The sequence below is a fragment of the Zootoca vivipara genome, chromosome 9 (genome assembly GCF_963506605.1).
Source record: "Zootoca vivipara chromosome 9, rZooViv1.1, whole genome shotgun sequence".
NCBI lineage: Eukaryota > Metazoa > Chordata > Lepidosauria > Squamata > Lacertidae > Zootoca > Zootoca vivipara.
Genome location: NC_083284.1, coordinates 35,551,917 through 35,565,863, shown reverse-complemented (window position 1 = coordinate 35,565,863; position 13,947 = coordinate 35,551,917). Strand labels below are relative to the sequence as shown.

Here is a 13,947-nt window from a genome sequence, read left to right as displayed (position 1 = left end):
CTCTGCAGACAAAAGGCCTTGTGTTGGTACAGTTCAGTTTAAGGTGTGACAACAGGCAACATACATGATTAAAGAATTAAGGCTTGATCAGTGCAAAATAAGCTACTGGTAGGTAACTAGAAACCAATTTCAGTCTTTTGTTCTAATTTATCCCACTAAAAAGGATTAATGAAGACTTCAGCAGCAAATAAAAAAAATGAAAAGGCTTTTGGCACATTAAAACACCAAGACTGCACTCTCAGTCCCAGTTACCTGGTAGCAAGTCTCGCTGAATTAAATTGGGCCGGCTTTGAGTATAGATGTGCCACATCCACACCATATATTTAGAGCACATGGCTTCCCCCGCAGAGAATCCTGACAACTATAATTCCCCCCTCAGTGTGGTGTAGTGGTTAAGAGCGGTAGACTCGTAATCTGGTGAACTGGGTTCATGTCTCCGCTCCTCCACATGCAGCTGCTGGGTGACCTTGGGCTAGTCACACTTCTCTGAAGTCTCTCAGCCCCACCCACCTCACAGAGTGTTTGTTGTGGGAAAGGAAGGGAAAGGAGAATGTTAGCCGCTTTGAGACTCCTTCGGGTAGTGATAAAGCGGGATATCAAATCCAAACTCTTCTTCTCTTCTTCTCACAGTCACAATTCACAACACCCTTAACAAAATACAGTTCCCATGATTCTTTCAGGGAAGCCATGTGGTTTAAATGGCTGTAACACGCTTTTATAGGTCAGAATCCATCAGATGCATGAAGTATATACTTACAGTTTAGGGCAGGGATGAGAGGACAAGGAGCGGAGAGAATATGCAAAAAACAGGTAGGCAATACAGTAGTTATATAAAAGCAAAAGACTTACAGTGACAATTGACATGGATGTGTTGGCAGTACCAATGTTAACATAGGTAGGCTGACAGAACAGATGAACAGTCCACGTATGGCATAATATATGTTAGCCAAGGTGTCCCGAAATTCTTTGCTGTTTTGCTACAATAGACATATAATAATAGGCAGATATTAATAGGCATATAATAAGACTCCCTCTGAAAATTGCCATAGCATGATGCGTTCCCACGCTGATCTTTCACTACATCGCACGTGTCAAGAGACACCAGCTCTTTCTAGCAAGAGCTGTGATTGGCACAGAGCAGGCGCTTCATCAGGACCCTTCACTAAACAAGGGGAATGACGAGAGCTGTGATTGGAGGAGGCCGCACGTGTTGCGTTCTCTAAGCAAAGAACGGCGAGCTGATCCGCTCTCGGGTTAGCGCTGCCGGGAATGAAACTCTCCGCCGCGATTGGCTTCGAACCATCCGAGCGCCGGCGCCCGATTGGTCGCGGCAGCGGTGCGGCGCGCGTCGAAGCACCTGCTTCTTCGATGCCTTCTGGTTCGGGGAGAGAGGCGCATGCGCGCGCGGCAGTTGAGGTGATGCGCTCTGGCAGGCGGCCGGGCTTTTTGCTGGGGAGAGATTCTGACGGGACCGTGCTTCGCGGACGGTAACGGCTGCATGGCCTTTCTGGGGGTCGTAGGTGGGGGGGGGGCGCCCTGCGCACGGTTCCGTGCCTTGGCGAGGGTCCCGAAGCCGCGAGCGACGGGAAGGCGGGTGCGGGTTTCCTCAGAAAGCCCTTCGCAGAAGCGGCTTCCTCCATCCTTCTCTCTCCCCCCATCCCTCCGCCTTCGGGCTCAGCCGTTATTCTGCCGTTGGCGTTTGAAGGCTGCGAGGCTTCGGCGCGAGCCGCCTGTGCTCTCTTCCGCGTGAAGAGAGGCGGGAGGAGGAGGAGGAGGAGGAGGAGGAGGCATCTTTCCGCTCGGCCTCGTCTCGCATCCCCGTCAGCCCCATGGCCGCAGGGCGGTGCGGAGTCGCCCCTTCTCCCGGCGGCAGCGCTGCCTCCGTTGGGGACGGGCCTTCTGGGGGGAGACGCAGAGATCAACACCAATTAAGCCTTTGGTAGCTGGGGAGAAGGACGCCCGGGTGGCGGCGGAGGCAGCTGCTTGCTGCTGCTGCTGCTGCAGCAGCAATAGCATCAGCGGAGGCTTCGCAGGCAGGACAACCCGAGGTCTCCATAATTACCTGCCTGAAGCGGGTGAAATTGTTGCTAATTGTAGCTTCAGCGCCTCATTTCTACTTGTTTGTTTGGTATCATCAAGCAGCCAAGAAGTCCTAAACAAATGGTGGATCCTAAACAAATGGTGGCAGCAGGTCCCACAGATGGCAGACCTGCTTTGGGGCACTGGAGAGATGCATTGTGACGATTTAGCCAGTGGTGGGTCAGTGTTGGTTTGGAGCCAGAATGTTGCATTGTTCTCTGTGTTGGACTGGGACCAGGATTTAAATGACTGCTCTGCAAGAAGCTCACTCTATGACCTTGGCCCAGTCACACGCTGCTAGCCTAACATATATCTCAGAAATATTGTGATGTGTTTTCCTGAGTGCCTTTCTGGAAGGGTAGCAATATATATATTCCCCATATGGTTATTGATGGCGAACTCTGTTCTTTGGACAGTCTGTCCTTGTGTAGCCAGAGCATGCCTCCCAACTGTCAATATTTTGCAGGAGGAATTCAAGCACATCCCATATTTTTAGGTTGGTGCAATTGAAGTGGATTAAAATGCTGTCACAATACTGCAGCAAATCCACTTTTTTTAAAAAAAGAAAAGTTTTTACGGTTAGGAACGTAAAGTGTGAGATGAATGAATTATTTATTGGGAAGATGTGTCAACAGCAACCTGCAAGCAAATTGGGATGAATGCTCATTGTCTTATGACAAGCCCTGTAAAAAAATAAGAATGAATGCTCAATAAAAACCAAATATAGACAAAACATGTAGAAGCTTTGTACAATCAAATTGTGGTGAATAGTGACTAAACAGGTCATCTGAAGGAGCCCAAAGAGCATTTAAGGAAAAGACTCAAGAGAAATCCAAAAATGAGCCCAATGAGAACCAAGCAAGCTCAGCGAGCATGAAATGCTTGCTGACCATAGAAGAGGGGAAACAGAATATAGTATATGGGAAGAAGGCATGGTTGGCTAGCTGGAATTGTGAACAGGAATGTTCGCTGCTATTTTGTTGCAGGCTACACTTTTTATTTATAAAGATCTGGCATACTGATCAGGTATCACTACAGTAGTTATCTTAAGTTTTTGTAAAATTACAGCATAGAGCCACACAAAAATAGCAGTTATAAAAAATATCAGGGAATTCTGAAAACTTGATCTTGGAGTATGGATTTGTGTTTTAATATTGATTAGGACTGACCCAAGGCATTCTGATCCAAATGGTATTCTAAGGCATGCTAGTCATATATACTACCTCCAGGATTAGAAGCACCATTCTTCTGAATATCAGTCCTGGGTAAGGACAGTGGGAAAGGGCCATTGCATGCCTATCCTCCTTGTGGGCTTCCTTTGGAACCGGTTGGCCACTGTGGGAGACCTAATTGTGTGCAAGATAGTAGGCCTTTTGTCTGATCCAGTGGGGTTCTTGTGAAAAGTGGGTCCAATCCTTTGGGAAACTCTCCTGGCAAGCCCCACTGAAAATGAACAGGGAGGCTTCTCTCTTGTCGGTGCCATGTTGGTTTCAATTAAGTTTTGAGTAAGATTTTCCCCCAGTTGATTGCATCCCATTTCTTTCATTTGACACTTCTGTCATCCTTAATGGAAAGCAAAATGTGAAAGTTGAAGTAGTATCAACTGCCCTTGTGCTGGGTTTGTCTTAGCCAAGCAATTAAGGGTAATAATAATCAACACTAGTCGTGTTTAGAGTATAGAATAATGGAAGCCTAGAATCCTAGAGTTGGAATGGACCTGAAGGGTCATCTAGTCCAACCTCCTACAATGCAGAAATTCTCCCCACAGCCATCCCTGGGTGGGCTCAACCCACCAACCTTCTGGTTAACAGCCAGCTGCGCTGACACATTGAGCTACAGGAGGGGTGTGGATTCACTGAATGTAATGGACATGACTAACTTAAGTACACTAATTTCACTGGATCTACTCACTTGAATACCCCCCTAAGTCATGTTCATCATGAATTCAGCCCATGCTGGCACCTCCATAAATAATAATAATAATAGGCCAATGTGGGTGACACATTGAGGAAGGGATGCCTTCTTCAGTGTGAACTGTTGCACACTAAGATATCTTAGGTGGCATTTCTTTAGATGTCCTTATTCTCACAAGTGAGTCCAGAGAATTGTTAGGGGAAGTTCTTTTTTTATGGTGGTGCTTGACTCTTGAATGCCTTGTCCTGGAATGTTTTTTCATCACTGTGCAAATACATACCCTGCTTCATGCAGGCCTTTGAAAAATGTGACTGAGCTTTTAGCTTTTATTCTGCTGCTTTTGATTTTTCTTCTACTCCCTTGCTGTTTTTTATTCTTGGTTTAATTATGTTTTATTTATCTTACTTGATTATTGTTTGCCACCCTGGGAGCAATAATATTGAAGGGTGGAGTATAAAACTTTTTCATAGATAAATAATAATAATAATAATATCTTTATTACGGTCATAGACCAGCAAAAAAGAAAAAAGAAAACCAATAATACATAAAATACATAAAATAATACATAAAATAGATAGATAAATGGTTCCATGGTTCACAGTTATAACAACTTAAGAGTTCTTCTCCTGAGCTGCTAGACTATTTTTAATGGTCTTTGCATATTTTTAGCTTGCAATTACTAACCAGTTCATCAACCATACATAGATACTTCCTAAGGCTGCTATAAGCCTTGCTTTGCTTTAATCTTCCCAGTCATGTCTTTACCGGACCAAAAGTTTGAAGTAATTAGCAAGCAAATCTATTTCTGCCAATGTCTGAATTAAAAGCTACAAAAAAGTTATTTGTTGCATCTAGCTCTTTCTTTGGCTTCTGTGTTTTTGTGCAAGTGATGCATGTCAGTGGTTACACTGTTGTGTGGCAATGTCCCTCCCTCCCTGTGAGAATAAAGACACTCGACACATCTGATAGATTTAAATAGGTGAAAAGGCCACAACTTTATTGGTTACGGATGTTGAGCGGTATCGGCTTAGGCATTGGACCCTAATCGTCTATGTCCGACTCCAACCCGTGTGTTGGACGTCCGGGAAAAGTTAACCACCAGTAAGGAACCCAGTGATGTACATCAACCGGAACTCCTCCTGTGGTCACCGTTAGGGGTATGCCTTATGGCCCTAACCTTCCCGGGCTTCGGACCAGGCCCTGCCCCCAGAATCCTTTAACAGAATACTCCTCCATTTGCAGGGCAGGTGATGGCGCTACCTACCCTCCTCAGCTCTAATGCAATTTCCAATGTCTAACCGCCAAAACCAATAGTTGTGACGAATTGCTACGAGGTAGGCGGAAAAAACCCCTTGGCTAGCGCAAGTTGAAAAAGTCCTACCAGGCCCCCTGGCCAACCAAGGCAACCAACTGAAGTCCATAGCAAGGTCAAAGCTAGCCTAAAGGGTGGGTGGGCGGGTAAACCGATACAGCTGGTGATCAGGGTGAAAGAGGGTGGGTTCCCACCCTTTCACCTGCTCAAAGGAAGCAGGACACGTCCCCCGGGCGACAGGATTTGTCGGGTCTTGAATGATGTGGGCAGGAAAGCCCCAATCGCTCAGGGGCTGAGCTCTCAGCCCCTGTGCACGTGATCAGGTCGTGGCACCCACAACTCCACCTCCGGCGCAGGCGCGGAAGTGGTTTTCTGGCATGTATGGTATGGGCTTGATATGCATTTGTGGCCTGTGCATGTAACGTGGATCTTTGAAGGATACAATTGGTATGCTATGCCCAAAGATAGAGAGCAAATTTTTTCCAAGCAAAGAAAGGCAGCACCAGAGAGATTAAAAACCCCAAAAAGGAGAAGGTGCTCAAATAGAAAGTTAACTGTAGTATATTAGTATGCCGTTTGTTGTATCATTTTGATGGATTGTGTGCTAATTGAAGTGAAATAAGTAAGTGAAATAGACTAAGAAGTAAAATAAAAAAATTCCTTCAGTAGCACCTTAAAGACCAACTAAGTTTTTATTTTGGTATGAGCTTTTGTGTGCATGCACACTTCTTCAGATACAGTGAAATAGGAGTCACTTTCACTGTATCTGAAGAAGTGTGCATGCACACGAAAGCTCATACCAAAATAAAAACTTAGTTGGTCTTTAAGGTGCTACTGAAGGAATTTTTTTATTTTACTTCGACCCAGACCAACACGGCTACCTACCTGTAACTAGACTAAGAAGGTTGTGTTTGTAGCATAATTCTAATCATGTCTACTCCACTGAATGAGCTTTACGATCCTGCTTCTTGCATTTGAAGCCTTAAACAACTCTAGACTAGGTGAACTGAAAAAAATCCTCCTTTCTACTGCCTAGAGAGGAAATTAAATCCAGTTAGTTTTGCCATGAGATGATAATTATTGTCTAGTGGTAACAAGGAAAAGGGCTTTTTCACTGTTGGCCCCAGTTTTTGAACACCTTCCTTGCAGAATACAAGGAGCCCCATCAGTATTGGCATTCTTGAAGACACACCTGTTTAGAGAAGTATTCTCCTGAACTTGAACTTGGTGTCATTGTATTTTAATTGCTCTAATTGTTATTTTTGCAAGACTACACAATAATGATGGTACAGAAAAAATATGCATTCCATCTTTTGAAAAGTAATCGGTCAGCAGCATGAAGGCTGTCAAAACTGTGTGTCTAGTCCACATGTGGTGGGAGTGCCCCAAAATCCAACTATTCTGGACAACAACCATAAGAGAAATATGTAAAATAACCCAGCAAACATTAGAAATAACCCCAGAATTGGCCTTGCTAAACATCTTCCAAGACAATAATGCCCACCTGCATCACAAATAACTCATAACCCACTTACTCTCAGCAACCAGAAATACCATAACCAGACACTGAAAAGACCTGTCAGAAATAAACATGGACCAATGGTACCAAACAGTATGGGAAACAGCCTTACTAGAAAAATTAACCAATAAGTTGAAACTGACACGGGGACAAATAGAAGAAGACGGCTTCACCCCAGTATGGTTCCCCTTTATCACACACACAGCCCAACAAGACAATGACAAAAATCCACCAACAGCATACAAATCAATATGGCTAACCTGATCCAAAACACTCACCCACCCCACTCACATACAAAACAAAGACTACCACAGGCAACCACAAAGGAACAACCATATCCGAGGCCAACCCCAACATCTCTCGCCACCAAAGGAACACAAGCAAACAGCAGAGAACCTACACAAGCGACGCTGACAAAACCCCCCACATATATTAAGCAAAATAGAAACATTGTCACCCGACTCCACCCCCCATACACCCTCCCCCCATCTTCTTCTCTTCCCCTTTCTTTCCCAATGTCTCAACAAATGAAACTGATTTGTATGAGAGACATTGTACATCTCTTTGTAAGCCAAGAAAACCTTTAATAATAATAAACCCTGTGTGTCTAATAATAAAAAAACCCTGTGTGTCTAGACCAGGCATCCCCAAACTTCGGCCCTCCAGATGTTTTGGACTACAGTTCCCATCTTCCCTGACCACTAGTCCTGTTAGCTAGGGATCATGGGAGTTGTAGGCCAAAATATCTGGAGGGCCGCAGTTTGGGGATGCCTGGTCTAGATGCTAGCAAGTTAAGTTTTTTAGCTACAGACAGCTTCCTGTTTGTGCAGTGGTTGCGTTTCAGGATATCACACACATTGGTGGGGCATACATAAGCCTGCCCTGTTCCACCCTATTCCACGGCTGAAAATGGCATGTGTGTCGGCAGTTGCACACGTGACAAGCACACACAAATGGAGTTGCCTGTACAAAATTAAAAAATATTCCTTCCAGCAGCACCTTAAAGACCAACTAAGTTTTTATTTTGGTATGAGCTTTCGTGTGCATGCACACTTCTTCAGATACACTGAAACAGAAGTCCCCAGGCACATGGTATTATCTGGACACATGGTCAACAGACCCTGGAAACCTTCCAGGTCAATGACTTTCACCCCACCATCAACCTAACAATGAACCAATCTATGCAAGAAATACATTTTTGGACACTACTATAAAAATACAGGATGGACGTATAGACACCACCTTATACCGAAAACCAACCGACCGACAAACATATCTACATGCTTCTAGCTACCATCCCAAACATACCAAACAATCCATTGTATATAGCCAGGCCCTACGTTACAACCGCATCTGTTCCAACTCTACAGACAGAGAATCTCACCTAAGAGATCTACAGCAAACCTTTTTAGAACTAAAATATCCACCTGATGAAGTTAAACAACAGATCAACAGAGCCAGACTGATAACTAGAGAGAAGCTGCTGCAAGACAGAACCAAAAAAGAAAATAACAGGACACCACTAGTTATCACATACAGCTCCCAAGTTCAACACATCATCAGAGATCTACAACCTCTCCTGGACAATGACAGCTCTCTTTCTCAAGCTCTGGGAGGAAGACCTTTCATTGCGTACAGACAGCCACCCAATCTTAAACAACTCCTCACCCACAATAATACAACCACCAGACTTAACATGGACACTGGTACCAGAGCCTGCAATAAACCCAGATGCCAACTTTGCTGCCACATACACCCGGACACCATTACTGGCCCCAACACCATTACTGGCCCCAACAACATCCAACATACCATCTCAGGACTATTTAATTGCTCATCCTCTAACATTGTGTATGCCTTTAAATGCCAACAGTGCCCTTCAGCTCTCTATATTGGACAAACAGGCCAAACCCTACGCCAAAGGATAAATGGACATAAATCTGACACCAGGAATTACAAGACAGAGAAACCAGTAGGAGAACACTTCAATCTCCCAGGACATTCTATACAAGATCTCAAAGTAGCTGTCTTACTACAAAAGAATTTCAAAAAATAGACTGGAAAGAGAAGTTGCTGAATTGCAACTTATCACCAAGCTCAAAACCATGGAGGGACCTGGTTTGAACAGAGACATTGGATTCTTATCTCATTATACATGATAAAGCGATCTTCAGCCATCTCAACCCTTGCTTTTTCATGCAAGACCATTTGCAGTCCTTTACAGTCGTCAACAGCTATCAGTCAGTCAATCACCCATTTCCACCACCCTTCTGAGTGATACCCTCTCTCCACCCTTTCTCTACATAAGCGCCTGGAAACTTCTGTTTCAGTGTATCTGAAGACAAAAGCTCATACCAAAATAAAAACTTAGTTGGTCTTTAAGGTGCTGCTGGAAGGAATTTTTTTATTTTGTTTTGACTACGTCAGACCAACACGGCTACCTAATAGTTGTTTTTGATGTTTGGATAGAACAGTTTTATTGCATTTTAATTATGTGTATACAGTCATACCTTGGTTTGAGTACTTTCAGTTTAACTACTCCGCGGACCGTCTGGAACGGATTAATCCACTTTCCATTACTTTTAATGGGAAAGTTCACATCAGGTTAAGTACGCTTCAGGTTAAGTACAGACTTCCGGAACCAATTGTGTACTTAAACCGAGGTACCACTGTATATTTTATAATTGATTTTATACTTTTAACGTGCTTAGAAGCCATTTTGGCATGTAAGCAGTATATCTGTATACATCAAATAATAATAAGTAAGTCCTGTTGAATTCAATGGCTCTTAATCCTACCACAAGTGTTAGAACTGCAGCCTTAGTTCTACTGGAATCGGTGTGATTCAGATTATCATTACTAATGTGCAACTGCCTTAGTCTGTTTTTAACACCAGCTTTTCGCTTTGATTTCTTTTTCTTGCATTTTTGCAGTTTTATTCCAGCTGTTATGAGCAAGCTACCTTCCATTTTACCATTTATATTAATTTCATTTAGTGGATAGTTGACTAGTAGAATCATAGAATCATAGAATCATAGAGTTGGAAGAGACCACAAGGGCCATCCAGTCCAACCCCCTGCCGAGCAGGAAACACCATCAAAGCATTGTTGACATATGCCTGTCAAGCCTCTGCTTAAAGATCTCCAAAGAAGGAGACTCCACCACACTCCTTGGTAGCAAATTCCACTGCCGAACAGCTCTTACTGTCAGGAAGTTCTTCCTAATGTTTAGGTGGAATCTTCTTTCTTGTAGTTTGAATCCATTGCTCTGTGTCCGCTTCTCTGGAGCAGCAGAAAACAACATTTCTCCCTCCTCTATATGACATTTTATATATTTGAACATGGCTATCATATCACCCCTTAACCTTCTCTTCTCCAGGCTAAACATACCCAGCTCCCTAAGCCGTTCCTCATAAGGCATCGTTTCCATGCCTTTGACCATTTTGGTTGCCCTCTTCTGGACACGTTCCAGCTTGTCAGTATCCTTCTTGAACTGTGGTGCCCAGAACTGGACACAGTACTCCAGGTGAGGTCTGACCAGAGCAGAATACAGTGGTACTATTACTTCCCTTGATCTAGCTGCTATACTCCTATTGATGCAGCCAAGAATTGCATTGGCTTTTTTAGCTGCTGCATCACACTGCTGACTCATGTCAAGTTTGTGGTCTACCAAGACTCCTAGATCCTTTTCACATGTACTGCTCTCAAGCCAGTATTTGTGCCTTTCATTTTTTTTGCCCAAGTGTAGTACTTTACATTTCTCCTTGTTAAAATTCATCTTGTTTGCTTTGGCCCAGTTGTAAGGTCATTTTGAAGTGTGATCCTGTCCCCTGGGGTATTAGCCACCCCTCCCAATTTGGTGTCATCTGCAAACTTGCTCAGGATGCCCTCAAGCCCATCATCCAAGTCATTGATAAAGATGTTGAATAAGACTGGGCCCAAGACAGAACCCTGTGGCACCCCACTAGTCCATAGCTGCCAAGTTTTCGCTTTTCTCGCGAGGAAGCCTATTCAGCATAAGGGAAAATCCCTGTAAAAAAGGGATAACTTGGCAGCTATGCACTAGTCACTACTCTCCAGGATGAAAAGGAGCCATTGATGAGCACCCTTTGGGTTCAGTCAGTAAGCCAGTTAAAAATCCACTGAATGGTAGCATTCGAAAGGCCGCATTTTACCAGCTTCTTTACAAGAATATCATGGGGCACCTTGTCAAAGGCCTTGCTGAAATCAAGATAGGCTACATCCACAGTGTTCTCTTCATCTACCAGGCTTGTAATTCTGTCAAAAAATGAGATCAGATTAGTCTGACATGACTTATTTTTCAGAAACTCATGCTGACTTTTAGTGATCACTGCATTTCTTTCTAGGTGCTCACAGACCGTTTGCTTAAAATAACAGAATGAATGTCTTTGCAATTTTCGTACTCTGACTTCTCAGATCATATAAATCTTTCGCCATTTGCATTTCTCTTTTACAGGTAGCCAGGATGCAATTCCAGTGGGATTGGCTGTGCTTCAGTGTCTTGTTGTTAAGTTCAGTAAGTGCAGAATCTGAAGATTCAGAAGTTGAAGTAGAAGGTTTTGACAAGAATTCAGAAGATACTAATGTTGGCAAAGGCAGCTCATCTCTAGAGGTAAGATTCCATCTTAAAGAAGACAACATCTATGAATTTTTGCTTCTTCTGTTGAGAAGCAAAATAGCTCTTGGTGAGTTTTGAAGATCTGAAATGGAAAACCTGCTCATTCACACTGATATAATTTCACCATGTGGGCAGGGCTTGCTGACAAAAGTGATGAAGCTCATAAAGTCATTCCCACTTTTGAGGAGAAGCCACATCCAATATGTCATTTCTTTGTACTTGAGCATGAGTTCTGGAGAAAACCAATATAGCTGCTCATGCATTGCATAATCCATAGTGTGGTGTGGTGCCCTTCACATGGGGGTGGGGGAGCTTTCTCTAGAGACTTCCTCTGTGTTTATACTCTCTCTGGCTCTTAATTTCCAATAGTCATAGTTCATAATATTTATAGTATTCAGAAACTTGGTTATTGTTGGGGTTTGGGGTGTATGTGCTGTGGAAACGTAGTTAAGTGATTAAGCTCATCACAGAAAACACGTTTAGCAGAGCTGTCTTTACTAGACCAACACCAGCATACACCACTATGCATACACAAACTATTTAAAGATGTTACAAGTAGTCTCTCTCTGAGCCCAAAGAGGGTTCTTTGCTTCAAAGTGCTTGATGTGTTACAGTCCACAACCAACTCGATGCAAAATTCTGCAACCAATAGAGGTCTATGAGTTCTGAAGTTTGGCAGTCTAACAGATAAGAAAGTCACAAGGTGCAATGTGGGGAATGAGTAATCTCTGCTGACTCGTGGAGAATTAATCCATTAACTGCATTCCTTAACCATTCTGAGTGAAGAATCTAGAAGCTCATTGATGCATTTGAAGGAAGTTTAATGTAAAATGTGCTTATATCTATTGTATAATGCTGCCTTGTTTTTAACCACTGATGTGGTCTCCAAAGACAAATAGGAATTGTAATTAAGTGAATGAGCAGACTGCCAGAAGAGGGACAAAACTCTTGGCCCTTTCTCTTCCGCTTCTCTGCATTGCTGGGCTGTACATGGAGGAAGGCACTTTCTTCCTACCAAGAAATAGAAGCCAAGTGAGCTTCTGGCAGAGGCATGGAGTATTTTATCCCTCTTCTGATAGCCCACTGTGGGTTCCTTGCAGGACGTGGATCCTACTCATCTACCGTAGCATAAAAACCCTGCAGACTGGTGGGGAATCCACTCCTTTGATGCCAATCTGCTGTGTTTTCTAGCCTGAAATTTTCTGCCAGTCTGCTCCTGCTAACCTAGCAGTTTGAAAGCATGTCAAAGTGCAAGCAGATAAATAGGTACTGCTCCAGTGGAAAGGTAAATGGCATTTCCGTGCGCTGCTCTGGTTTCACCAGAAGCAGCTTTGTCATGCTGGCCACATGACCCGGAAAAACTGTCTGCAGACAAACGTCAGCTCCCTTGGCCAGTAAAGCGAGATGAGCTCCACAACCCCAGAGTCTTTCGCAACTGGACTTAACTGTCAGGGGTCCTTTACCTTTACCTTTAAGTCCATTTTACAAGCTAAATATAGGTGAGTAAAACAGTTTATTAGGTAGTAACCTTTGGATGCAAATTTGCAGAACAATTTTTCAGATTGACATATTATTAGCACACACTTGCTTTTGAAAGACTTAATTCTACAAGCTATTGTACATCAGAAGTTTTGCTTCTGCAGATCAGAATTTAGCACCTCTTGGACACTCAAAACCTTCTTGTTTGTTTTGTGCATCTTATGGGTTTGGCTGATTATGAAAACGCAATCTATAACACATGGATTAGTTATTTTCAATTAATGCAATAAATATAAAAATATTTAATTGATTTAAAACTCAGTGTATTTTACTTGAATGTGACTCTTCAGATTTTGAATGTATTTTTATAAATATTTGGTAGGTTAAATACAAGACGCCAGAGCCTACTGGAGAAGTGTATTTTACTGAAACTTTTGATGATGCAGTGCTGTCTGGGTAAGAATATTTCAAAGGAAGCATTAAGTCCATGCAGTATGATTAATTAAAGACAAAAGCTGGAAAGCTTAGCTTGTTGCAATTGGTTGCATCTTTGGAGCCGACTGAGGACTCCCAGGCAAGTTCCACCCTCTATTGTGTGTGCAGGGCAGTCCTAACCCTACCTGGTCAACTCCCCTGGCAACACCTCCCCAGCTGGGATTGGTTAACAGGTTAGGCAGGAACCTCCAGGTATCCAGCTTGGGGGGGGGGGGGAGCCAGTCTGACTTGCAGGGGATTGTGTAGGGCCAGGGGGCTGCGTGCAACCATGCAAAAAACGTCACCCATTTGAAGTTGGGAGCGGTCATTATAAATGTTTGGTAGGTTGAATACAAGATGCCAGAGCCTACTGGAGAAGTGTATTTTACTGAAACTTTTGATGATGCAGTGCTGTCTGTGTAAGAAAGCTTAACTTGTTGTAATTGGTTGCGTCTAGGAATACCTATTCAGATTTCATTTTTTGGACTGGTGTTTTAATCTTTTGGGAGGTGATGCTAAATACTACTTATAG

At 43.3% G+C, this 13,947-nt stretch overlaps 1 protein-coding gene across 1 annotated transcript in view; it reads left to right on the top strand.

The window, feature by feature from the left end:
• Positions 1–1,395: 1,395 nt before the first annotated feature.
• The window catches only part of CLGN (calmegin), a 34,640-nt gene continuing 22,088 nt past the window's right edge, over positions 1,396–13,947 (top strand). Inside the window, exons 1-3 of the mRNA XM_035112363.2 lie at positions 1,396–1,487; positions 11,301–11,456; positions 13,324–13,397. Of these exons, the coding sequence (XP_034968254.1) occupies positions 11,310–11,456; positions 13,324–13,397 (221 nt within the window). The 5' untranslated portion in view covers positions 1,396–1,487; positions 11,301–11,309. The remainder of the gene's footprint in view (positions 1,488–11,300; positions 11,457–13,323; positions 13,398–13,947) is intronic.